Source organism: Erithacus rubecula, assembly GCF_903797595.1.
Source record: "Erithacus rubecula genome assembly, chromosome: 5".
NCBI lineage: Eukaryota > Metazoa > Chordata > Aves > Passeriformes > Muscicapidae > Erithacus > Erithacus rubecula.
The window spans coordinates 57,140,339-57,166,050 of record NC_136687.1 but is presented as its reverse complement, the minus strand read 5'-3'; the positions used below and the strand labels follow the sequence as shown (position 1 = coordinate 57,166,050).

The following is a 25,712-nucleotide window of genomic DNA, read 5'->3' as shown; positions in this document are numbered from 1 at the left end:
GGTTATCTTTTAATACTGTGATTTTTTGGTTGCTCTTGTCTTGGGGATTGGGTTGTAGCTGGGTAACATCTTCAGAAAAGCAGCTTAATCATTCAGCATAGCAATTCTGTAGAGGTTTGTGCATGAGAAATGTATGAAAGTGGTGGCAGTTTGATATTTCAAGCCTATTAAAAAAATTTTACTCTAGTGTCCCTGGTTATTTAGTCCTGTTTCCCAAATTCTATCAATCTTCTCTCTGGCTGTCAGAATCAGATAGTCCTGTTGTTGTTATTCAGCATGCAGATCACACAGAAAAGCACAATTCCATCTTGGGAGTTCATAAGAACATAGCCTGTCTGTGTAAATGCACAAATACTTTCCACTTACTGTTTGTTTTTTTCCCCACTATTGCAGTTTAAAAAGTGAGATCTCCAGTCAATGGGAAGTAGGGCATGAGACTCTGGCATCTATCACAAGGCCCATTTTTTTTTTTTTTTTTAAATACAACGTCTAAAATACTCTTACCAGTTCTGTATTTAGGCTTGTTAAGATTTTGCATGCTATAAAACAAAAATGCTCCTGCTACTACCAAGTGATGACTATCTGGCAAACTCAAGTTTGTGTTTTGTGTGTGTTTTTTTTCACAGGCATTAGAAAGTGAGTTTGTTTCCTGCCAGCTTCACCAGTGGATTGATCTAATTTTTGGCTACAAGCAACAAGGGCCAGAGGCTGTTAGGGCCCTGAATGTATTCTACTATTTGACTTATGAAGGAGCTGTTAATTTAAGTTCAATAACGGATTCTGTATTGAGAGAGGTAAGTTTGTACTTTATAAATAAAAGTCTTCGTTAACCACTGCAGTGTTGAGTCTGTAAAGACTCCACAATGTTCAAGGCTTCTGGTGAATGTTCAATTTCTTTGTGTTTTCTTGTGATTTGGCCACAGGCCAGTCAAATGCAAGGTGCTTGAACTAGTTGTCACAGGATGCAGAATTAATAGAACAAGGATGCAAGTTGTTCTTAAACTTTGTGCACCTGGATTTCAGCCCTAGCTGGATGCCAATATAAAAATAAAAGTTCAAGGATTGCTTCAGTTGTTGAGTTCAGTCATTTTGTTCCCTGATACAGGATCTTAGTGCCAATGAGCAATCTTGATTTGGTGTGTGCTTCTGAATTTACTTCTGCACTTTTTATCAGTTCTCTTTAAGTGAGTCTTGCATATGTAACAAACATCAAACATCAGCTTTGTACCCTCTAATACTTTAATTTGTTTGCTATCTAATTAAAATAACTTGGCCCTATGTTCTATATTTTTCAAATGCAGAAGAAAATATTTCAGCATTGCAAAGATGAGTAGTTTTATTCAGAGTCAGAATCATTCAGAAAATATATTTGCCAAAGTATCTCTCAGAATATTATGGGTTTAAAAATTCCTCCTCCACCTAAAAAACTGTTTAAAAAAGGGCAGGGTGGGGTGATTAAAACAGATTCTTGATTGATTTTCTGTCCTCTGTTCAGACACTATATTGGTACCAAATACAGCTGCAAGTATATTAATTATAGAATAAATGTAAGTGATATCTTGGTATCAAATATTCTGAGTCCATGAAAACCAAGTAATATGAATCTTATCAACTGTTTTATTTAGAGGGGACACAGGGACTTCTTTCCTGCACTCCTCCTTTTCCCTTCTTTCTCATTCCCTCATTCTTTCCTGAATAATACTTAATTAATTGAGCTTAATACTGAAATGATGGCTCAGTATTGTCATGACATGGGTTGCCATCAGTCTGCAAACTGCATCTTAGTCAATTTGGACCTAAACTACATATATTGCACATAAATATCCTTAATCAAGCTAAGAAAAGGGACACTGGGACACACGGCTCTCAAGAAAAAATGTCATCTGGGTTTGGGAAAGTTGTTGACCCAAGACTCATCTAGTAGATGTTCACAGATCAGTTCACTGATAGTGTCTGCTCACTCTGCATTGGCAAGGAATTATTCTTACCTTTAGGAGTATTTATTAGACTCTTGAAATGTTTGGTTAAAGGGTGGGCTGAAATGTAGGCTGGGTATTGTGTGTAATTTGTTCTAAATTTTGTTATTAAATGAACTATCCCTGAACCTTTGTTTACGAAACTAATAATTGGAGTAGCAGTCTCTACATACAATTTTTGGGTAGTTTTAGTTTTTCTCAAACAGTTTTTTTATCACATTTATTGTGAGCTGTTTTACTTGTGTTATGACCTGAAAAAAAATTTTGGACTAGGGGAGTTACATTTGGAAATGTGAACCATCTCAGAGTGGCATTCACTTTGTTACCAAATATTTTGAATTTATCACATTTTTATTGTACTTAGTTTCAATGCTTATTTTTGAGTTGTTCTGTGCTGTCTGAGCTGACTAAAAATGAAAACAGGAGAGGGAGAATTGTTGTTGAGCTCACAATAGTGGAGTAGCTTAGCTGCAGCAGAATTCTGAAACACTGCTGATAGTGTCAAAAATACACTGATGAATGCAGGCAGCAGAATGGATGGTGTCTTTTAGCACTTTTGTTCTGAGTTGCTTGAAGGATTGGCCCAATGGAATATTTTTATTCAGGATTTTTAAGCAGGTCACTAAAACAGTGAAAGGTCTCATATTTAGTTAGATATCCCTTGCCATTTACATTTATTTTGTTAAGCATATTTGTTATTATGTAAATGCATATAAGTAATTTTAAATGACACATATGATCAGCTCTGATGCAATGCTGATACTGCAGAAATTTAATGACTCTCATCACCAATGGTGACTTACTCTGGTTTTACTTATGAGTAGAGATGAAAGTAATGAAAAATCTGTTTGTGTGTATTTCTATGTGCATAATCATTCTATATCTATGTGCTAAATGAATTTATCATGCACCTTTGACAGCCTCACCTTCTTCCTGCTTGCTAATCTGTCTCCCTGAGGACCTGTGCTAACATTCTGTGCTGCCAAGGAGCTTCAATCAGCATTTATTTTTCTCCTTCAGTCAGCTTGCCAGAAAATATCTCCTCTTTTCTCCACCAAATTCCTGGTTAGAGCCCAAATGAATTTCTGATGTAGATAATTAGCAGTATTTTTAGGCAGGCACGGCACCTCAGACTTAGTATCTTTTTATTAGGCAAGTATTAAACTGGATTTCTTGGTTTCAAAAACGATAGGTTTGGCTTTTTCCTCTTGATACAATTCAGATTTGAGTCTTAAAATCTTGACAATTGTAGCAGAAAAAGTATTTTTATTTCCAAACTTAAACCAAAGAGAAGCTCCAGTATATTCTGAGAGCTGCAAGTTATTGAGGCTTTTAGGTATTGCATGGAAATAATAGCAAGTGCTTAAACCCTGACCATTTCCCCACACAGATAGTGCTGAGCCTGGCCCACATCAGCAGTGAGAGGCCCATGATGCATGGGTTGGTGAGGTATCTCCACAGATATGTGCATGGTACTGGTGACCTAACTCACCAAAGAGGCCACACACAGAACAATGGTGGAAGGCACTGAGGAGTGCAGGGGTGTAGGTTAATGCAGAATTTCCTTAGGTCTCCTAAATGGCTCCAACTGGCACCTTTATTTTTATAGGCAGTCAGGTTATATATATTACAAGAAGGAAGTACTCGTCTAGGAAGGAAAACTACTTGATTAAAACCATATTCCACCTTTTTTTTTTTTCCTAACTGAAAATGTAGAACTTTTACATCCTCTTATACTGCTGTGAACAATTTTTTCCTGCCATTCTTTCTGCCTATGGGAATAAAGGAAGTAAAGTATTTTGAAAGGATCTGACTGCCATAATAGAAAATTTTAAACTAAAATGCAAACCACGGGCCACATGCTACCTTTTGGCAGATAAACCCTGGGGAGTGCAAAGCTTGCATAATTCAAAGGCAAATCTCAGGGGGAGGGAAGTAGATCAAGAGAGAAGGGTTTGAGTCACAGCCAGTGGGGGAAGGGAGCTGCAGCCAGGAGAAGCAAGGCAAGGGATCCTGTATCCCTGCTGGCATATTGGTGCACTGCTCAACCTGCAGAGACCATTCCTTCCTCCTCCTCTTCCCCTGCAAGCATTTTGGTAGCTCTGTCATTGATGCTGCTCCTTGTGTGTCCTGCTGAAGGAGGTGACAGCTGCAGAGGGAAGTTGCTGTGCAGTGGGCAAGCAGTAAATATCCTTCTGGTGGAAAACTCTCAGAGCTCTGCATTTTCCAGCAGAGCTCTGCTGTGTCACTGCCTTCTTTTGACTTGCTCTTGAGCAACGTTTTGATCTGTGGAGCTCCCAATCACAAGATCTGCTGTGGAAGGGCTCTATTTTGCCTGGATGGAAGGGGCATGGAGTCATTTAGCACAGACAAATGTCATTCAGCTGTTCTGGAGAGAATTCACAGCACCTTCTTATCACAAATTCTGCTCTCTTTTTGCCATAGCTGTCCAAGGATGGAGGGGGGAAAAAAGGTAGAATTAGATCTAAGTCATTCAGACAAGTAACTGATTAGGAGCTGAAGCACAATCCATACAAAATAATTTGTATCTAGGACTGATTGGTGGGTATTTCATCAGTATTGGTCAGAAGAATAGAAATTCCTCTTGTCTCTGGCTTAGTGTAAAAAAGGATGATAGTGCATGTGGGCTGCCCTCAGTTGCTACTTAAAAGTCCATTTCTCCACTGATATACCTATGAATTTATTGTAAACACTGAATAAAAGCAAAGAAAAGAAACAAAGTTAGTAGCAGAAAGATGAAATATTATTTGGAGAAAGCAACCTTGATTTGTACAGGAAGTACAAATTGTATTTGTATATAGGATTTGTACTTCCCCACTCTTCAGGAAGCACCCTTCATTTTATACCATGCTTATCAAAAAGCCACATTAAAAAAACAAAAACAAACAAACAAAAGCTGTTTGATATAATACTTGAAGTGAGCAATTAAGGAAGGTTAATAAACTTTAAATTAGCAATAATAGCTATAAAAACATAAGTCCTATTAAATTAATAACATCAAAAGACTTGCTTTTAGCCTTAGATGGTTCTGTTGTTTTGTTCTTTTTCTGAAGAGAAGGTGCCTTTTAGTTACAAGAAGGTGGTCTGTTTAACATTAGGAAGCAGACTCTCTATTCTTTTGGCATTTTTCTTTCTATTGATGATATTTCATTTCCATATGAACTGAGGAGTTTCAAAAATTTAGAAGAATCAGCTTCAACATAGCATTTGGCTTGTTTGAATGTTCCACTTCTGCTTATATATATTAAAGAGATAATTCTTTTATTTTCACTTTTAAGGCATGTGGGATAAATTATTTTGTGGACAATAGCTTTTAAATGTTGTTCAAGATTAATATCTTTGGGTTTTATGCATCTTAGGTCTATCTATTATGAGTCTTATTTCATTTTTAAATATTTACAGTTTGAAAGACTTCTGTGCCCAAAAGAAGTTACAAGGATGTTTACTTTACATGACCCCAGTTTCATGACAGCAGTAGCAGATCTGATATCTTATCCCAGAGAAAGCATTTTTGGCCTCTCTTTTAGCTCTGGTCGTGGTGGGAGTTAATAGCTTATTTCAGCTCTAACTCAGCTGGAGAATCCTGACAACAGTGAATCTTTCATGGAGTATAAACACAATTTGTATTTATAACATAGTTAACATTTACTAAATAGTTGAGAAACGATCAGTCTGGATTTAGCAGGTTGGGCCACAGTTTTTGTTGTGGCTGTGATGAGTTTTAAAATGTAGGATAAAGTGGTTATAAAATAACTGTCACAGAGCAGTAAATTTCCATGTGCTGTACTGGGTAAGTAACACATTCATGCAGGCCACATTCAAAGTGCTGTAGAAAACATCTTTGAATTGTCTCTGGCTAGAAGTGTGCTGCACAGATGGCATGTTTGGTGTTGTACAGCACGGGAACAGTGGGAAAAGCCAAATAAATGTTTAACACTGGTTGCATTTTAATTGCAAATCTGTATTAAAATACCCTTACATGGAACTGGAATTAGGAAGGCTGTATTTAAAGGAAGCATAGTGATTTAATGGCTGAGATGTGGACTTGGCAATGCATCCAAGCCCATGCCTTGGTCTTTTCCTGAGGTGGAAGGAGTGTGTAACAGAGGCAGGGCCCCCTGTGAGGCAGGTACCACTGCTCAATGGAATCAGCTTGTCTGGGCATCAGGACTCTCCCATGGAAGGATGCACTATTTCCTTCTGGTGAAAGGAGCATTCAATAACAGGAGCACCACCTCTGCCACCAGTTTGTATCAGTTACCTATTATTTCTCCCATCTCTGCTCAAACTGTGACCTGATTGTGGTGTTGGAATAAAAAAACAAAGTGGGCATAAGTGCTTACTGTGATATCTGGGAGGTGTGGCACTCCTTTGATTCCATTCAGCCTGGAGTTTGATGTCATGAATGGGGATTTATTGTCCTTTCTTAACTTATATATTTACTACAATGCTTACAAACAGACATGAAAAATAGTCAGCTGGGTTCTGATCCAGGAAAATATTTGCCCTCGTTGTTGTCTTTTATTCCTCTTTACAGAGTAGATTGTAATTTTATCTGCTCCTTCTGCTTCTCTATCCAGCAGGAGAGATATTTCAGAGTTAATTAAATTAGGACTGAGATGCTCCTTGTGTAATGATTTAAAAAACTGGCTGGAAGTAGTAAAGTTTGTTTGGAAGGAGGTAACTCATGTGAATTAGTTTTTCAGCTCTGAGTGCTTTTTTTCCCTCAGCTTTTGATTGAAATTCGAGAGATAGAAATTTTCAGTGCAGTCAGTTCCCACCTCTTCTTGCTTGACCTGTCTTGAGGATCTATCAGAGCCAGAGAAGTCTTGAGATCCCCTGGGCTTCTTACATTTTCATTTGTGCCTGGCTGGTCAGTCTTAGCTGACATATTTGTTGCCCAGCATTAAATAAGAGTCACAGAAAGGTAAATAAGGTATGGATAAAAGTGTTGTTCATAATACTTCAAAAATGACTCCTTTTGATATAAATTGTTTCTATTTTTAAGCTACTTTTTCCTCTTCCATATGTGGAAAGGATGAGATATACTTGTATATAATAGCTGCAGTTATACACTAAGTCATTTAGCCTTGAATGAAACATGGAAATGAACAGGCTGCAGGAATTTTTTATGTCATCAACATGCTTTGATTATTTGCAGCCTCTTCATGCTGTCCAAATGTTATCTGTATTGACTTCCACAGTAATTGGGAAACTAAACATTTTTGTTTGGAATGTTTTTATTGTGTGTGCTTATTGCAGTTCAGGGTGTCTAACCTGGGCATCAGTGTTCCCACTGTGGCCATAGATGTGTGTGGTGTTTACTTACCAAAATTTGTTATTTTAGTTATTAGTTATACTTGATAAATAGCTGCTGCTTGAGTGAGAAAGCTTATGGTCATGGCAGAGGTGTTTTCCTCAAGCACTATCTGAAAGTCAAATCTCAGTTGAATGCTACTTTCTATTAAATAATAATAATAAATTATAAAAAAATTCTATTTGTTGCAATAGAAAACTCTGTGATAGCATTGTTTGGAAACAGCAAGTTTGGTCTTGCAGGTAGTAGTTATGAGAGTTTAATTAAATGTATTTCATAACTTAATAAAAGGAGTTGTTTATTTCTTTTTCACAATTGTTGCATATTCTAAAGGTGATTACAGAAGGCAGTTTAAAGGCCAGTACATTTTAGATTTCTCAATCTGTGTATTGACCTCCTTCAGATTGAAATGTTTAATTTTAATGATGCTTTTTGATTTAATAAATAGAGATGACATCAATGTTTAGTAAACTCTGTGGAATGCTAACAGATTGGAGTTGATTGCTTTTTTTCCAGAGGAAAAAGCTTCGTATGAGAAAATTTGGGATTGTTTAGCTATTTAGAGGAGCAAAAGAATAATACCAGAAATTGAAGTTTGAGGGTATTGTGCATGGCAATGCCACTACTTTCTCTGTGGTAATTAATGATTTTAAATGAAAGCAGCTTGAAATCTTCAGCTGTCACAGGAGAGAGAGATGGGAAGCAATTTTGGTTGTGGTGCCCAAATAAAACAGAAACTGTTGTATTTTAAAAAACAGAGCTGCTTAGGTTTTTGCTTGTACTGAATCCAGTTTTATTTGCAGGTCCTTAAATTGATCTTAACTCCCTTTTTAGACAATTTTCCCTTTTTATTTTGTCAGTCTCTTTGAAGTACTACCAGACCTGTTTTTGTAGTTCGAGTGTTTTTTATCTGCTTCTTTCCAGTAGCCAAAGATTTAGGTGTTTTGAATGAGCACATCAGTGCTCCAGACAGAGATACTGTTTGAAATTATCCATGAACCCAGTGCCTCTGAACATTATTGAGTGACATTTGTTTCTGTTGGTTGTGTCTGCTCTGACTAACTGGTTTCTTTCAGATTGGCAGCTGGGATTACGCTGCAGTAGACGGACAGCTGTGTGAGCTGGAGATTGCAGCCAGGCCAGGCTGTGCCTCTGTTTAATATGCCTGGAATGTATATATTCAGATTGGAGCAACTTGCACAGCCCTCAGGGGCTTCTATTTGTATTCTCACAAACTGTGATTGCTTCCTGTTTTACTTTAATGAGTGCCATGTAATTGTCACACTGATTTGTCTGGACAAAAAGATTTCATTTTTTTCTTTTTCTCACAGAAAGTTCCTTAATGTAGTTTAAGAGCTGGGTTAGTGTTTTTGCTTGTAAAGATGTGGTGGAAGGCATCCTATGCTGTTCTCCTTTCTCCACTTTTCTGTTGTGTACAGAATAATGTATTATTCATATATTGACTTTCAAACAGCTTGAGGAAAAAAAGGTAATCCTGCTAAGGGTAGCCCCCTCCCCTCCATATATCTGCAATAATTTGGATTTTATAAACAACAAGTGGTTAGACCAATAACCAATCTCCAGACAACTCTGGTATTTTCAACAGACAAGGAGGTGAAACTGGGGGGTGATAAGAAGAAAAAGAATACATTATGCAGCAGATACATTTCTTGCAAGGAAGGTACAAAGAAGGAAGAAAAAAGTGGTTAATTTCTATTTGATGACTTTAATTTCTCCATGCATCTCTTGTTTTTTTTGTCACAGACCTTGCTAAGACACAGCAGCAGGCGAAGGTTGTACACTTTTTGCTCCATCCCAAGTTGATCATGGGCTCTAATAAGGCCCCCCTCTGTGGGCTGCTGGCAGTATTTCTGCCCACACTTGGGCTCTGGAGCCATAACCCTGAGGTGATGCTGGGCTTGGAGCTGTACCTGCATTAGTGGGCAGACACAGGCACCTTCTGCATTCTGCATGGTTAGTGGAAGGTGCAAACATTTTGCAGTCAGGTTTAATGATACCTAGACAACTGTTGGTATTGTAGTGTCTGTTTCTTAGCCTTTCTTCTGCTCCATTCTCTTCCCTGCTGTTTGTTAGATTTCAAAGCTAGCACAGATAATTTTCTTAAATCAGTATGTTAAGTGAATGGTGCAATGAGAAAACAAAATATGGAAGTGATTCAGTAGAAAAATGTTTGATTCGTGAAGTCAAAACAAAAGAAACGATTTTCTGATTTGACATGAAGAAACTAGACTGATCATTTTATTTTTAAAATAGCAAATAGGAGTGTGTGAATTTATGATACTAACATTTGAGTGCTGTATTTTTTCCTTGGGTCAAGTGTAGTGCAATATCCCCAGGGCAGGTGTACAGTCAGCCAGCATATACATTGCCTGTGTCAGAAAAGCATTTTGCCCATTTTTCACAATCTTGATCTAATGGGGGTTGTTAGGAAGCAGGGGAGATGGTACTACAAAGAGCTTCTCTTTACAATCTTCTGCCTCTTTTCAGCAATTTTATCTATTGTTATGAATTGTGCTTGCTCTCTGGCTAGTGTTATCTGTGTTCCCGTAGTCTTAGAGGAATTTAACTAAGAATATTTTTGTAGAGGTGTAAGTGGCTCTCTCTGGTCAGAGGGGGTTTTCTGATCACTTGTTACTGGAGCTTGATTTTAATCACTGTCCCAAGGGGAAAGGAGCTCCTTGGTTGGCCGCTGAGCCATTCAGCTTCCCTGTCTGAAGGGAAACCTGTCAAACAGTCTGTGTTCTCTGATGCTCTAAAGCAACATCTGGGTGGAAGGAAGGGGAAAGCAAGTAATCATAATTGCATATCACTCAAGCCAATAGAAGTCACTGAGGAACATGTGTGTAAACCTTTTTGAATATTGAAAAGTGAGGTAGGAGTGGCAGAGAGCCAAAATAATTACTTTTGCAAGGGCTGCTATTTTCTGGATATAAATACTGGAAGGAAAGATGGAGGATGAACCCAAAACGTTTTCTGTCCCTGACACGTGTGCTGAAAGAATATGTATTACAAAGCATGTTGTTATTTCACCTGGGGTTTCAAATGTTTGGCAACTAAATCGTAGAGATTTGGGAAGTAACTGGGAATACTTTGGTGCAGATCTGTAAAAAGGAGCTGAGAGCAGCCTCTGAGTAGCAAATGCAGACCAAGGCATGCATTTTAACATGAGTGTGCTGTGCCCCTGGACTCCTCAGACAGTTTGGTGTTTTGTGTCTGAGGAGGCATGATGAAAGCAACTCTGAGCTAGTCCCTGTAAAGGTCTTTAAATCTGGAGTTAAATGGTGTATGTCTTGCCTTTTAACTGTTATGGGCCTTCATTTGAGGATTTGAGTTCAAAACTGGAGACCGTTTCATTCTTTCTCTGTGACACTCACTGCAGGTCCCCCTTCACCCGCCCTCCCTCATATTTAATTTTATAGTTCTTTCAGACATAAACATGAAAAAAAAGCAATTTTGACTTAGTTTCTGAGTGTTGCTGCAAAGAAAAGTAACAAACATCTGTTTTTACCTTAACTGCATCCATATGTTCAACCTCCCCATCACCCTCCTTCCCAAAAAATTTACAGCCGTATTTGGTGGGTACTGCATACTGTTGAATTAACTTTCTTCACAGTTAGATGAGAGGGTAAGTTCAGAGACTGAAAATAGCCATGCTAAACAGTGGACAGGAACTACATTATAGCTAAGCCAAGTTTTGAAATTCTTTACTTTCCTTCTTTAATTTGCTTCACTTTTCCCCTTCCCACACCCAAAGAGAAGAGCGGATAACCTAGGAGGCTTTTTAGGAATGGATAAAATCAGATAAATGTTAACTTATGAAATTTGCCTATGGCTTTCATGCTTCTAAATTAATCAACATTCAAAATATAATGTTACATAAGTATGTGTTTGAAATGCATACTGTGTGAATTATTGTAAAGGGTTACTTACCTTGTTTCATTTTATTGCTTCTTGTTGTAGCATCTGGAACAACTCTGGCCTTACCAAAACAGTGAAATAAAATGTGGAATGATACTATGTTTCACTTTGTGGCACACATCTTGCTTTCAGCGATAAGAGTTTGTCAAGCTAAAAATATCTTCCAAACAAAGGTTATGCCTTACCAGTTATATGGTGTCCTTAATAGATGTGAAACTGGTTGTGCAAATTTCCCAAATATTTATACCTACAGTTATCTAAATGGCTGTGTGCTCCAGAGGAATCCAGAGAACACATGCCCTTCCGTTACTGCTGGAGGAGCTTTCTGTCTCTTAGTAATACTGACTGATGCTGGTAATACTTCTTTTCGTGAAAGCTCAGCTAGAGGCTGGGCTATAATTCATTAGAAAGAAAGTGGATGATGACTTTCTGACTGATGGGCATTTTACTGTTTTTCTCAGGTGAGTGGTAGGTTCTTTTCTTCAAAGGAGATACTAATTGTCTCTGAGAAGAAGATTCCCTGGTCCTACCTGATTTTCTTTGACAGGTTGAACAAAAGTTTGAGTGGCATCTGGTGGCTCGCTCTATGGTTACGTAAATTGAGAGAATGGGGATTGATTCCAGCTCCCCCATCACATTTCTGCTGACAGAGGGGAGGTCATCTTGCATCCTTCTGTATGTGCTCCTTCTGACTGAGACATCAGAATGTGGAGCTGACATCTGGATTGACTTTGAATACAATCTGGGAAAAGGAAGGAACCATTTGGGGTTGCTAGTACACTCTCTTGGTCATTATTACAAAATGTGGAAGCTAAAAAAAGAAACCTTTCCTTTTTTTTTTTTCTTCTTGGTAGCTAGAAGGAATGCAGATGATTTTTTTTTTTCTGAAGTCTAGCCACTATGTCTAGACATATTTGTCCAAGTGTTGTTGCCTTTACTTAACACTTCTTCAAATTTCTTTTGGATTTCTGAAGATACCAGTAAAGATGATGTACAAATACCAGTATCTGTGCTTTTATATTCTATGTACAGATTTGATGCTTTATAAAACCTTGTTACCTGTGGTATGACGTGACATGAATATAGATTTTTCCCAGTTCTCTTGACTAAAAGGGAAAGATATTGTTGGGGGCTATAGCAGTCCTGGAACTGTAGGCTCTTGCATTTTTGGAACAAACCTAATGAGTGTAAAGGACTTGTTTGTGCTGGAGCTGTAAGTCCCAAACTCAAGCTGCATCATAAACAGTGATGTAGAGACTGACTGTTAAGACTGCAAATGGGAAATTTGGGATCCTCTGAGGCAGGGTTTAGCAAAATCATTGTCCTTCGGTCAGACCTTTCACCAGGTCTGACGGACACTGTGGAAACTGACAGTGCCTCTTGACTGGTGGGTTGAGTAGAGTATTTTATACTTGTTCTACATCAGTTTGGGCTCTTGTAATGATGAATGTATTTGAAGTACTGTGCATCAATATGTGATATGTTGTATTTCATTTTCCCTCGCTATTGGCACTGTGTAAGAGTGTATGGTTTCCACAGGTAGCATTGGAAATTCAAAGACATACCAGATTTCAAGATTAAGATAAAAATTGTGGCTCTATTTAAATGCTGAACATGAGCATTTGGTAATGAAAGTTTCTGTATTGATCACAAGTCAATATACAAGGAAATTCATAAATCTGAAGCTCATTATTTCCTTGCTTTATCTATTCTCAGTTCTAAAAGAAATGCATGGGTATTGTGTTTCAGGAATATGTTATCCTGTATTCTTCTGGTTCTACCATCAATGCAGGGCAAAATTCCCATTTGCTAGTAAAAATATGCTGCTTGGTCTGCAAGTAAGTTTAGGCACATCTTTTTAAAATCTGGATATTTTGAAACAAACAGCATTTTATGGAGAGGGTAGGGCTGCTGACCAGTTCCTTTGTTAACACTGCATGTCTTAAGAGACCTCAAAGCTTTTGTGATTCCCTTGATATCTTGAGTCACAGATCCCCAGATTTGAATTTTAATGTAGCATGTCTCATCAGCAGGAAGGAGACTCATGTGGTGTTACTGAGGTTTAGTGTTTCATGAGTCTGATACTGCTGTTCCTCAAGAAGTGCTCACTGCATCACACTCTGTGCATGTCAGTTTTCAGCCAGCTTTTTGATAACTTACTTATTCACCAGTTCTTTGAAGATTATGGTGCTTCCCAGAGTGGGCAAGAGTATTAGAATCTGTTCACAGACTAATTTCAACTCCTACTCTGGTGAGTTCAGATGTTTCAAAAGGTCTGCCAAATATAATTAGGTCAAGTGTTTCAGATGGCGTGTTTACTATCAAGAAGATTATTGTTTTAAGGCCTCAGGTGCATTCTGAGACCAAAAACTTTTGGCTTTGTTATTTCTGTAACAGGATAACATCCTAGTAATGGTCTTTATAATAATATAAAAATAGTTGTTTGTAAGAATAAGGTCAGCATAAGTGTTATTCCATTGTCTCAAAAGTTTTAAGAAGTGGCTAAAATAGAACAGAGAATCTAAGTGTAAGGTGCTTTGATGCTTTGCATGAAAAAGAAGAATTAAGGGGAAATACCTGAGGCATCAGCCCATGTGAGGCCTGCTAGCCCACAGCAAAGGCAAGGTGATTAGTTTAGCTCTCAATGACTGAAATGTAGACTAAGCTGAATGATTTGAGATTTTCTGTAGTATCAGTCAGGCAGGAGGCCAACCTGACAAGAAGTAACTTGTTGAATTTTGGCTGCTTGATCTTATCTTTAAGTGGGCCAAGAGGTGGCAGAATGGAAAACTGGCTGGACATGCCTAGGGCAAGAAGTATAAGTTCACAGGTTTCAGCATAATTATTTTGAAGAAATCACTAAGCATAATATTTTCATGTATTTCATATGAAGAAAGTACTAAAGCATGTTACTGAAGATAGAGAGAAACTTAAAAGAAAAACCTTTGTGTTATGCCTTCATGTTCTTCTATAGTTTTTCTAATATTGTTTTTTCTTCTTGATTAAACCTGGAAGTAAGAATAAATACTTGGTATTGCTTTCCTTATAGTTACTGCTGTGAAATGAAGCAATGAAGTTTAATTCAAAACACTTATTTCCTACAGAAACTTTTAAAAAGCTAACTTTTGTTTTTGAGTTATGATACAAACAGGATAAGCCAGTGTTAGGAAGGAAAAATGGAGCCAATAAAGAGGGTTTCTGATTATAATAGCTTGTTTCTGTTTAATATCATTGAGCAGGATGAGGTTTTGCAGAGTTTCTCATGGAAATAGCATCCACAGTACTAAAATGATTACCTCATTCTTAGTACCAGTGCCAAGCACTTAGCCTCACAGTGAACACACGGGGTTGATTTTCAACATGAAACAAGCCAGAAGTGTGGAATGACATTTTCAGGTGACAGTTATGGTTCTATTGCCTGTAATTAGCACCTCTTAACATGCAAACCTGCCTGTGCCTTTTCCAGGCTGTGGAAGCTCAAATACGAAGTTTTGGACAGACCCCTTCCCAACTGCTCATAGAACCACATCCTCCAAGAAGTTCTGCCATGCAGGTGGTAAGTGCCACGTTAACTCTTTGTGACCTGCCATGGTGCTCACTTCCTTTGCCATCTTACCTCTGCAGACCTGGACACTTTCACTTTGCTTTTATGTGGCTGTGGAATTATGTTATTAAAACCGGCAGATGAGTTATGATTTGGTAGGAGTTGTATGCAGTGCTTAACTATTTTTTTATTTATTGCTGAAAGGATTGCATTGATTTCTAGTGTAGGCTTTTTGGGTTTTTTTTTTTGGTCAATGTAATCTAAGAACACTTCATCAGTTGATTTTGTTAATACCATACCTGTACAGGTGAGAGCCAGTCATCATGGAGACAATTTAGTTAATCTTTGGCAGATTCCCCATGAAGCATGGATTTAGGAGGTGGAACTTCCTTGTCTTTTCCCCCAGGCATAGGCTTTCCCCTAAAACCAGGATTACTAGGAATTCATGAGCTGAAACTTACATAGCAAAGAATGTGACTAAATGTGTTTTGCAGTAAAGTTAGGGTGATAAAATCCAGGCAGTGAGCATTAACATGCTTTCCCTTTTACCTCTACTTGTGTCTAATATAATTTTATTATACAAACTAGTATTTTATTACTGATTACTTTTCATATCATGTTGTGTGCAGTCCTTGGGTTTAAAATATCATTTGTGTTGTCATAGGTCCAGAACTAAAGATGTTAAGTGATATTCTGACAAGTGGAGCAAATGATCTGCTAATTCCCAAGGTTTCCAAAAGGTTACGTTACCTTATTGTTAGGATGGACATTTTGCACTGCAATATTAAAAAAAAAAAAGAGATGTCATCATGTCATATAGGACATGCAAGAAGAAAATATGTCCTACTCAAGCAGACTAAAGTTACTAATTTTAAAATATATCTGAAGTGCAGAAAGCTTTAAAAGATTACACAGAAACGTGAAACGTTTCCAAAGTAGTTTACAAACCTTGTGCTGCAGGAGTCTCAGTAGTGTAAACTTCCTTGATAAACCGAGCTGCTGGCCTTTCTCAAATGCATCACATGCTGTACCTGAGTGCTGATCCCAGACCCCAGACACTGCAGGGACCTGGGTGTGTTTCAGAGCATGCTGCTCACAGGGAGCCCAGGTAGTGCCCTCGTGCACCCCTTGCCATGTGTGTGTCCGTCTGTCATGGTGCCAGGCACTGGGCCCTCGCTCCCATTTCCAGGGATTTCTGTCAGGAAGAGGGGCAGCTCGAGAAGTCCATTATTGATGTGCTAGCCAGAGCTATTGTTATAGAAATAAATTCAATACCAGGAAGCAGTTTGTGTGATTTTTTCATTATATTTTTCATGATGCTGGATTATTGAAGATTTAGTATGTAATAGAAGAAAGTAAAATCTAAGAAGTTAGCTGTTTCTAACTCCTGTGGTTTTTTGGGCTGGGGTACACCCAGAAAAAGAAAGCCTTTAATTCTTCACTTGCTGGTTTTGTGGATATTAGTACATGTTTTCATAATAGCACTATATTAAGTGGTTTTAAAAGTATTCCTGGAGCTGAAATACAGTAAGGATATTTTTGCTGTCATCATTTTGAATTATTTCTAGTTGCATTATTTACTGAGTTTTGTTTTTGTGTGCATGTGTGCATGAATACAGCTGAATTGGAAGTTACCACGTGCTGTGTTAAGTGCACAAGCCATAATATACACCAGGTGTAGTAATTAGCAGTCACATGAAGGCTGCCTATTTGTCTGGTTTTGCTGCTGTTGCTGTATCCCCTTGTGTTTTCAACCATCAGATAGCTGGATTTAATTGAGGCCACATCAGATGAGGCATTACTGACACCTTTAATTGAATGAGCATCCAGGGAGGATTAACTCATAATATTGATTGGCTTTTAGCCACTTGCTCAGAAGGGTGTCTGGGTAGCTTATTAGTTGCTTTTATTTACACCTTTATGCAAAGACTGTAAATAGGAATTCATAGAGCAATATGTTTTTCTAAGTACTCTTAATAACTTTTTAAAAAGGAGTGATAATAAAAATGCAAATGTACTTAATTTTTTTATTAGTTCTGTATAAATATACATTAAATGTATGCACTTACATACACATATATGTAATGAAATATTGCAGGTGGAGAATAGCCAAGGCCACTTCATTAGTATTCTAATTTGGTTATTAGAAAATTACAAATACTTGAACAATGTGGCTACTGGTGACCATGATGATTGTACCTCTGCATTTCAATGGGGTTCTCTTTTTTTCAGATGTGCCACACAGTCCTAAACCCATTAGGTGTTGCTTTTTCTCCTCGTGTTTGGTATAGAGATCTAAGGTCCTCAATATTTTGTTCTGATGTTTGCAGTACTCTTAGAGAACTTAGTTAAAAAGTTAATAAACTTTTCAACTTACAAAACTAAAGAAACTAAAACCTAAAAAAATTATGTTGAAAAAGAGAGTCTGGATTCATCCTGTCCCTTTAGCATTTCTGGAAACAATGCAGGATAGTATCTGTAATCTCGTCCACTTTGTATTCTTTACAACTGCATTTAATTATGTTTGTCCTTTGAAACACATTTGCAGTGAAGCCTTCTACTTTGCATTCATAAATCTTATTTTTGTACACCAGAAATATATACAGAACATATATCTAGTGTGTGTGTGTATCTGTTTATTTTAATGTGCTTTCATGTTCTCATCTGGCTTGTAAAGAATTACAGTCTGCCAATTTAATGCAACTTGAGACAATCTCTGGGAGCAGGAATTTCTTTTGCTCACTTTTCTTTTTTTTGTGTTTCCCTCCTGGTTTGGCATTGCTTTCCTTGACATACTGTCTCTGCAGATACGAAGGAGAATTCTTTTGGCAGAGATGGGCGATTGAAAACTTTCAGTTTAATCTGCCGTCATCTGTAACAAAGTCTGTATGCAGACACCCTGTGTTCAACAAAACCCTCAGATTAATAGGGTACATGCAGGGTTTTCTGCCTAATATGGTTATTTCCACAAGCCTGTCCACTGTTGTTGCATTTGCTTTTCTGCTGCAGCTTCTATCGGATCTCCCGGGTTTTAATTCAGTCTTCCTTCTCTTGTCCTGTCTCTTCTCCTCCCCGTGTTCTCTTTTCCCGTGTATTTGGGTTCTTGTCGCGTGCACTCAACAGTATCTCCTCCTGCAGAGCCCCTTGATGTTCACAGAGCAAGCCCAGCAGGACGTTATCATGGTCCTGAAGTTCCCCTCCAACTCCCCGGTCACTCACGTGGCCGCCAACACCCAGCCTGGCCTGGCCACCCCCGCCGTGATCACGGTCACTGCAAACAGGCTCTTTGCTGTCAACAGGTGGCACAGCCTCCCTGGTAAGTACATGAAAGCAAGAAGCATAAGCAGCCCCTGGCACCCAGCAGTGCTTCTCTTGTCACAGCCTGCAGCAGAGCTGTTGTGAGTTTGGAGTGGAAAAAGCAAATCCAGTTCATTGACACAGCAGGCTCTCTATATGTGGGCTTAATTTCTCCTTGGAAAGGTAATCTGAGCTATTGCACCAAGATGTGTAGCACACCAAAGGTTTGTAAAAACAATATATTGCTTTCCAGGCCATCAGGCACCATGCAAGGAGACAAAAACAGTCTATCACTGTTTGGTCACCATAAAGGCACTCTTCCTCTTAAATTTGTTGGGACTATATCATGTCAGAGGCAGTTTTAAAGCATGTAGAACTTGGCTGAAGTCTTCTCTGCTGGTTTTTTCTTGATTATAAGCTTCATATTCTGCTGTTAAAGCCACCCCATGAGAATTAGAAAATAAAATATATGGGAAGTCTTATCTTAAACATCCCAAAGTTACTTATGTGGGTGCTTATGTAGCATCAGTATGAAAGGAAAACAAAGTAGCCATTTGCACAGCAACTAATAAAATTAATTTTCCTTTAAAAGTGAGCTGCACTTGAGAATATAATTTCGCTTTTAATTCTAATATTCTCCAATCTTAAAGACATCCATCATCCTTTCCTTGACTGTAACAGCCTTAGGCCTAAGCCATCAAAGAAAGTTTATTTTGGTGCAGTGCAGTAGATTTGGTCAAAGGCTTTTTAAGATGGGGGGGGAGAAAAGATCATCTACTCATATAACTTAAATAGAAGATACTTGCACCAGAGAAACACTTACATGGTTGAAATTCCTACTAAGAAATCTTGACCCATGGTCCTTGATTACTTTTTGAAAAAAACCAGATGACTCCCACACTTTTTCCTAATTCTTACAAATTACCTCTCAAATAGAAATATCTATGTATTATTTCATCCACCCAAGACATGCTTCAAGAGAAAGGTGGGAAGGGAGACTTGTCTAAGATAGCAAGTTGTGAGCAAGAACTATTTACAGGGCTCCTGAGTTTTCTCTGAAAGGAGGATGATAGTATCCTCTCATACCTTGAATGTATGATCAAGTATTACCATGGGGTAATAGTCAAGGCTTTTAAAAAATGGCCTTTGTGAACACACAACAGTCATGGGAAGAAGAGAATGTTCAAAAGTAGTAGGAGTTGATTTTGATTTCAGCACAATCTTGCTGGTTGATCTCATGATCTGTGAGCAAGCAACCAGTTTGATGAGTGTAGTAATCAACTGGTTTGAGTTGAACAGAGCTTTCAGACTTTTCAGGCTGTTCCCTCATCTCTGAAAGGGAGAACAGTCAGCTGTGCTTTTGAGTTGCTGTTTTTTCATTTAGAGACATTTTGCACTTGCCTTGCCATTACAAAGAATTCAGGAATACCCACAGATCAAGACAAACAAAAGCCAACCATAAAAACCCTACAAAAAAACCATCTCACCCCACTCCTATGAGAGCACTCATCAGTTGCAGGCTGTTAATAGAGTACTGTGCTTAAGTTATCTGAGTGTGGACTCCTGAGGATTTGCTATTGTTGCCTTCCAATTTTATACCAAAATGGGATCCTAGGATGAGAGGGCAGGTATCATTACTGCTCCATATCCCCTGCTGTGGGTTTAGCATTGTGTTTGTTAATGAGGCATCATGATAAAAAAGTTAAGTTGCCAAGTGACCAGTTGTCACTAATGTGTAATTAAAAAGCCCATTCCTGCCTTTGAATATGAATTTGGTGGCTTTGCTGACATCTGATGGCCCTGGAAGCCAGCAGGATGCTCTTTTTAGTCACGTAGGTTTCATGTTTTGTTCTATGTTGTTGTTTCATTGCAGTAGAACTTTAAATTTACTTAAGAATCAGTTATTTAAGAAATCCTTGTATTGACACTAATTTTTACATTAAGCTGTGGATTGTAGCTAGAAAAATAATATGTCTAAGTATTTAGCCATTATTTCTTGTTTCTCTTCCAAGAAGGTGCTGTGGGCTGTTGGAGAGGGGGGATGTTGGGGAGCAGTTTTTTTGTTTCTTTATAGTGAAGCTGTGAAAAAAAAAAAGGGGTTGTTTTTGCTTTTTTTTACCCCTGCAGGAGAATTCAGTACATAAACATTTTAATGGTATGCCAGGTGCCCAGATGAGATGTGGGTTGGCAGAATTAATATATTAACTTCTCTGCAAACTCGCAAATAAATGGGTTTTGGTGATGGATGAATCCTTAAATACTGGCTGACTACAAGATGGCTACGAGATTTCCCTATCTCTGCATCATAAACTGACTTTTTAAAAAAATGTCCTTTGTGCTTCAGTTGTTCAAACAGTGCTTTAAAAACTAAAGGGGAAAATAGTATTTGCTACAGTCAGCAGATGGTTGTCACATTTTGTTTTCAGTCCTCTTTACCACTTAATTTTGTTTTGTTGCAATAGAAGAGGTTGCCAGTAAAGCATCTGCTAGAGCTTATGGCTCAGGACCAGAGCTGCTGCTGATGGCATACATTCAGAATAGCCCTAATCTAAAATAAATGTTTAATAAGCAGCCTGCAAAAGCACCTGGATTTTTTTTTTTGTTTTGTTTTTCATTCAATTGATGCAGAAGAATCTTGAATAGTTTAAAAAAAGGGCGTATCTTTGATTTATAAAATGTATGTGGCTGCATGTATTAAAAAAAATGCAAAGTTTTAAAATCTTCTCTCCTGAATTCCAGCTCATCAAGGTGCTGTACAAGACCAGCCTTACCAGCTGCCAGTGGAAATCGATCCTCTCATAGGTCTGTCACTTCCTTCTCTCTTTGCGATTCATTAAGCTCTGTATGGTGGCCCTGAAGTGTAGATTACGGTTGTTTTTCACTTGCTGGTTGCTGGGAATGGAATTTTCCTGATAAACCATTTGCATGCAAATTGGAATGCAATGAGCTGTGGCTATGCTGGTATTTCATCAACTCCCCCTCGTTGGTTTGCCTAATTTGAACAGGCCTAGGACGCGTGTCAGTGAAAATTAATATGGATGCTGTAATAATGTGTGATTGAGAATGTGCATGAAGTACTGTCAGGATAATATTGGATCTTTTCATCACTCAGACTTGTTGATGAGCAGGAGCGAGGCACGTTATGATGAATCGGTGCACTGGTAATGTGATGGAGCTCCTTTGCTGAGGAAATTTTCATAATAACAGTGGGGTTCTTAACTGCACTGTGTTGTGAAAAATAAAACCATGGTGCCAGGGTTTCATCATTAAAGGAGATCAATCCTTTCTTCATAGACCTGCTGTTCAGGCTGAGGGGATTAATGTGTAATTGCAAAGCAGTTTCAAAGTTGAAATATATTGCCCACTCCGGTTTAGTGTTGAGATATTAGTATTCATTTTTCAAGGGTATTGCATCTTTTGATCAGCTTCACCAGTTAAATTTGTGTGTGTTTTTCTTTTATTAAAAAGGGTTGGACGAATGTCTCTCCTTTATTTAATGACTCAGTGTAATGGATGCAATTCGTGACTTTTTGTTATAGAGATTTATCAACTTATATAGAGCTGATTTTTCTATTTGCAGGGTTAGAGTTTGGTCAGTTCTTTCATTACAGGCTCAACTTTGGGGAGTGCCTGTTTGGAGTCTGTAGCATGGCAAATGGAACCTTAAACATGATGAGAAAAGAAAAACTCTAGCACCTAACACCAAAACACAAACTAGCTGTAGGATGGGAGTACAGGATTCTGTGCCCCCCCCCCCAATTTTGTTAGACCTTGAGCTTAGTTTAGAAAACAGCTTTTTCAGGGTGATTTAACTGGAAAAGAAGTGGTATGGCCAGTTATAGAAACATGGAAAAATCAGAGCAAAGATGAACTTGCCTGGCTAGGTTAGAATGACAGGTCTGTCAGTCAGTGAGAATTAATTTCAATACTAATGTCCACATCTCAGTAGGAAGTGTGGTATTTTTGTCTGTAGATAGAGACTCTTCCTGTGTAGCCATTTTGCTGGGTAAGCTCTAGGATAATTAAACCAGAAACAGTGAGAGCATATGAAACCATTTTATGTGATAAATGATAAAATTAAAGCGTTTTTCCAAAGTTTCTGAAATCAATCCTCATCTCAATAATGCAATAGTTATTATGAGGCAGACACATGCTCTAATTCTCCTTTCCTTCCTGAAACAGATATTATCAAAAAAATGTTTGGAGCAGGAAATGTGTGTTCTGCTTTAAAAACCTGCTATCAAGTAGATCTTAGAAGTGTAAATAAATATTACAGCAAAAAACTTCAAATCACATTGGTACAAAGACCTGAAAAATGGTTTAATGTTCTCTTCCTACAATAGATCTCAAATCAGCCTTGTGATTACACTGGACATAGTTTAAAAGGTTTTCTCTGTCATTGCTAAGTAGCATCATTCAGTGCAAGCAAGTAATCATGTAGGTAATATTAGAGGTTTTTAATTGTGGCTAGACACATTTACCTAGAAATGGCACCTAAGAGGGCCACAAAATTACACTTTTATGGTTATAGCAGGAATCTTGTTGCTGTCTTAGACATAAGGAGGGATTCCTGCCCTCCTCATTTTCCCAGTGCACAGGAAGACATAAAACAGCAATGTCTCATATGACACAGACCCTAGACTTCTTTTTGAGGTTAGGTTTTTTAAAGGTCTTATCCTCACTGAATTAGTTGATCTGCATGTTGTTTGAGGTCCCTTTGCTGCTGTTTTGTCATACAGAGCAGTTCACTGTGCATTTGTAGCATGGTGTTGTTACTCTTTAAGTGGCCCAAGATTAGTGAAGGCCACATTTGTGCTACCTGCAGAAAGCAAGTGGCAACACCTTGCTAAATTATTTGCTACCCATATGGACAAGACAGTATCAACATTTTAAATATAGGAAAAACATAGATAAGTGAAAGATTTGATACAGAGTAAATGGAATAAGCCCAAGGCTTGAGAGATAGCTGGCCTGTGGGGATGGAGTCAAAAAATAAAAAGTAAAGAAGGGCACAGGATCAGGACAGAGGTAGGTCTGGAAAACAGACTGGATGAAAGTATTGGTGCTCCAAGCAACTGGCAGGCAAACCCAGGAGAAATTACTTGCCTGGGATAGAAATCAGGTTCCATCAGAAGCAAAGCATGCTGAAAGTTCTTCCTACAGTGTAGGATTTTCATGATATATATGTATGGGACCTGTATATATGTGCGTATGTAAATGTATATATATATAGATGTATGCAGACCTTATTCATCTAAGGACAAGATATATGACAAATGTATTTACTAATTGATTCCTGTTCATTCTATGGGTTCCCATTGCAAGAGTATCTCAAGAAATACAGCATTAAGTGATCAAAATAGGGCAAATGATTTCTCCCAATCCTAAAGTTAATTGTGGAGATAAGCTGGTTAATTTTTGTGCCCTGCTTAAAAAAATGTAAACAGTAGTGATTTTTACTGAAGCTTTTCTTCTTTTAAATGGCAGTGTTTGCAGTGAAATGCAACTGATGTACAATTTAAAATCATGATCCTTTGTGTGCTGCATTTGAACTACTACATGGTTTGTGTATTGCCTTATGATTACATTGCTTTGCTTTGTTTGTAATTTTTGATTTCTTATACTAGAGGAAGGAGGGAAGGAATCTTACTATATTTCTGTGTGCAGTTGCCTATGTGCAATCTTTCATCTCAGCTGCATGTTACTTAAAAAGGAGATTTCTTCTATTTTAGAGTGTATACTACAAGGAATTAGCATTGTTCCCAGAAGTGCAATGAGTATTTTATAGTAGAATTAGAAAGAAAATGTCCCTGCCACAAAACACAAGTAACAGAAGTGAGGAATATATTTGGTGTGAATGTAAATTTCTAAATTATGCTTTTATTCTGTGAATGTGGATACTAAAATGTCTTGGTCTGTATATTTTTCTATTCAGCCAGCAATACAGGTATGCACAGGAGGCAAATCACTGACCTTTTAGACCAAAGCATTCAGGTACATTCCCAGTGTTTTGTCATCACCTCTGACAATCGTTACATCTTGGTCTGTGGCTTCTGGGACAAGAGTTTCCGTGTTTACTCTACTGACTCAGGTAATGTATTTTTAAAATATGGAAACAGCCTAAAATGTATTTTTTTTCTGTTCATAATCAGTCTACTGTTTCAAATAAAGAATAAGGAGTATGTATTTATTCCCCTATTAACAATATTTGTCAAATCTTTCCTTGCCTACTGTTGCCATGTACTGTGGGCTATAATTTTTGTGGAATGATGGCAAATGTGAGAGAAGGAGATTTGGTTTAGACTGAACTTCACACTTAAGACTTATAGGATAGGGATGCCTGCTCTTGCACTGTAGTTTTCACAAGAGAGAGTTTGTATGGAGCCTGGTGTACCAGGAGAGTTAATTATTCTTAAAGTATTTACTTGAATTTAACTCTGGCTGGTTTTCAGCACCAGAGAACTGGGGTTTTTTCAGGAAATACAGACAAGTACCATAGAATAAGAAGAAAAGTTTGAAATCTGGTAAAATTTGGTGAAATCTATGAAAGCCTTTGAAAGCTCTGCTATAGTAGAATTGATTTGGAGCCACTGAATTCTTTTATATAACATGAAGTGATAGATATAATGGGCAGCAGTTAAATTAGTCTGTCAGCTGGAGTGTATCCAAACCATTGAAGTCATGCTAAATAGAAAAGAATCTTTCAGTGTAGAAGCTACAGGAATTTAGAAGCCATGAAACCCCAGGAAAAACTAGGTATGATTTTTTTTCCCTTTCATTATCTTATAATGGAAATAGCAACCTCACTGCAAGGTACTTCTTTGGGATTAATGACCCAGTGTGGTTAATGTGTGTGTGCCATCAAGCTTTCCAGTGGGTTATTAATCCCTAGGGAATATCCTGCATGTTTGTCATCGTTTCTTAAATATATTAGCTAAGTGTTTTTCACACTTGGCAAACCAAAATGTCTGACAAAACAGAATTGTCCTTAATGAAAATCTGTGAAGACTTTAGATCTCGTGGTGTACTTCAGTATTTCTGTCATTTTTACAATTTTAAAGCCTTAAGTATAAGGTAGAAGTTCTATTTATGTAATATTGACTACCCACAATTCTTTATACATTCATCTTGTTAGATCCCTTCTTAGGTTAATTTTCTCATTGATGAAAATAAATTTACATGAAACTGTGAATTTAAAGTGGATTTTCAGAAAAGATAGCTAGCAGTAATCAATATTCAGTGCATATTATTGATTTGTATGAATAGAAAAATAATTCTATTATATCAAAGGATGTGTTTTACTTTACACCTAGGGAAGCAACTTGTATGGTTTTGGTAGCCTTGCCCTATCAATCTGAACTACAAATATTTCTTTAAGTTATTTCCTCTTTGTATGGCAGATTCACCAGGCTCCTTGTTACTACCATATCCAATCAGGTTGTAAACCAAAATACCATTGTCAGGAAAGTTTCAGATTTGTCTCTTCTATTTGTCAATATAACAAGTCTGGCTTAAATGTGAATTTATGTGAATTCAGATGTAGTTTACTTTGCTTCAAATTGAAATGAGAATATAGTAGGGAAATATTTTGAAATCAGCAGAACATCAAGGGGAAAAG

At 37.7% G+C, this 25,712-nt stretch overlaps 1 protein-coding gene across 6 annotated transcripts in view; it reads left to right on the top strand.

The window, feature by feature from the left end:
• LRBA (LPS responsive beige-like anchor protein) overlaps window positions 1–25,712 on the top strand; it is a 357,069-nt gene that overhangs the window by 302,580 nt on the left and 28,777 nt on the right. For 3 of the 6 annotated variants that reach the window (XM_079306956.1, XM_079306953.1, XM_079306952.1), the window contains 5 exons: window positions 627–794; window positions 14,720–14,809; window positions 17,921–18,113; window positions 20,834–20,896; window positions 24,030–24,185. In XM_079306956.1, the coding sequence (XP_079163082.1) occupies window positions 627–794; window positions 14,720–14,809; window positions 17,921–18,113; window positions 20,834–20,896; window positions 24,030–24,185 (670 nt within the window). The remainder of the gene's footprint in view (window positions 1–626; window positions 795–14,719; window positions 14,810–17,920; window positions 18,114–20,833; window positions 20,897–24,029; window positions 24,186–25,712) is intronic. The other 3 variants (XM_079306954.1, XM_079306957.1, XM_079306955.1) reach the window with 1 other exon arrangement.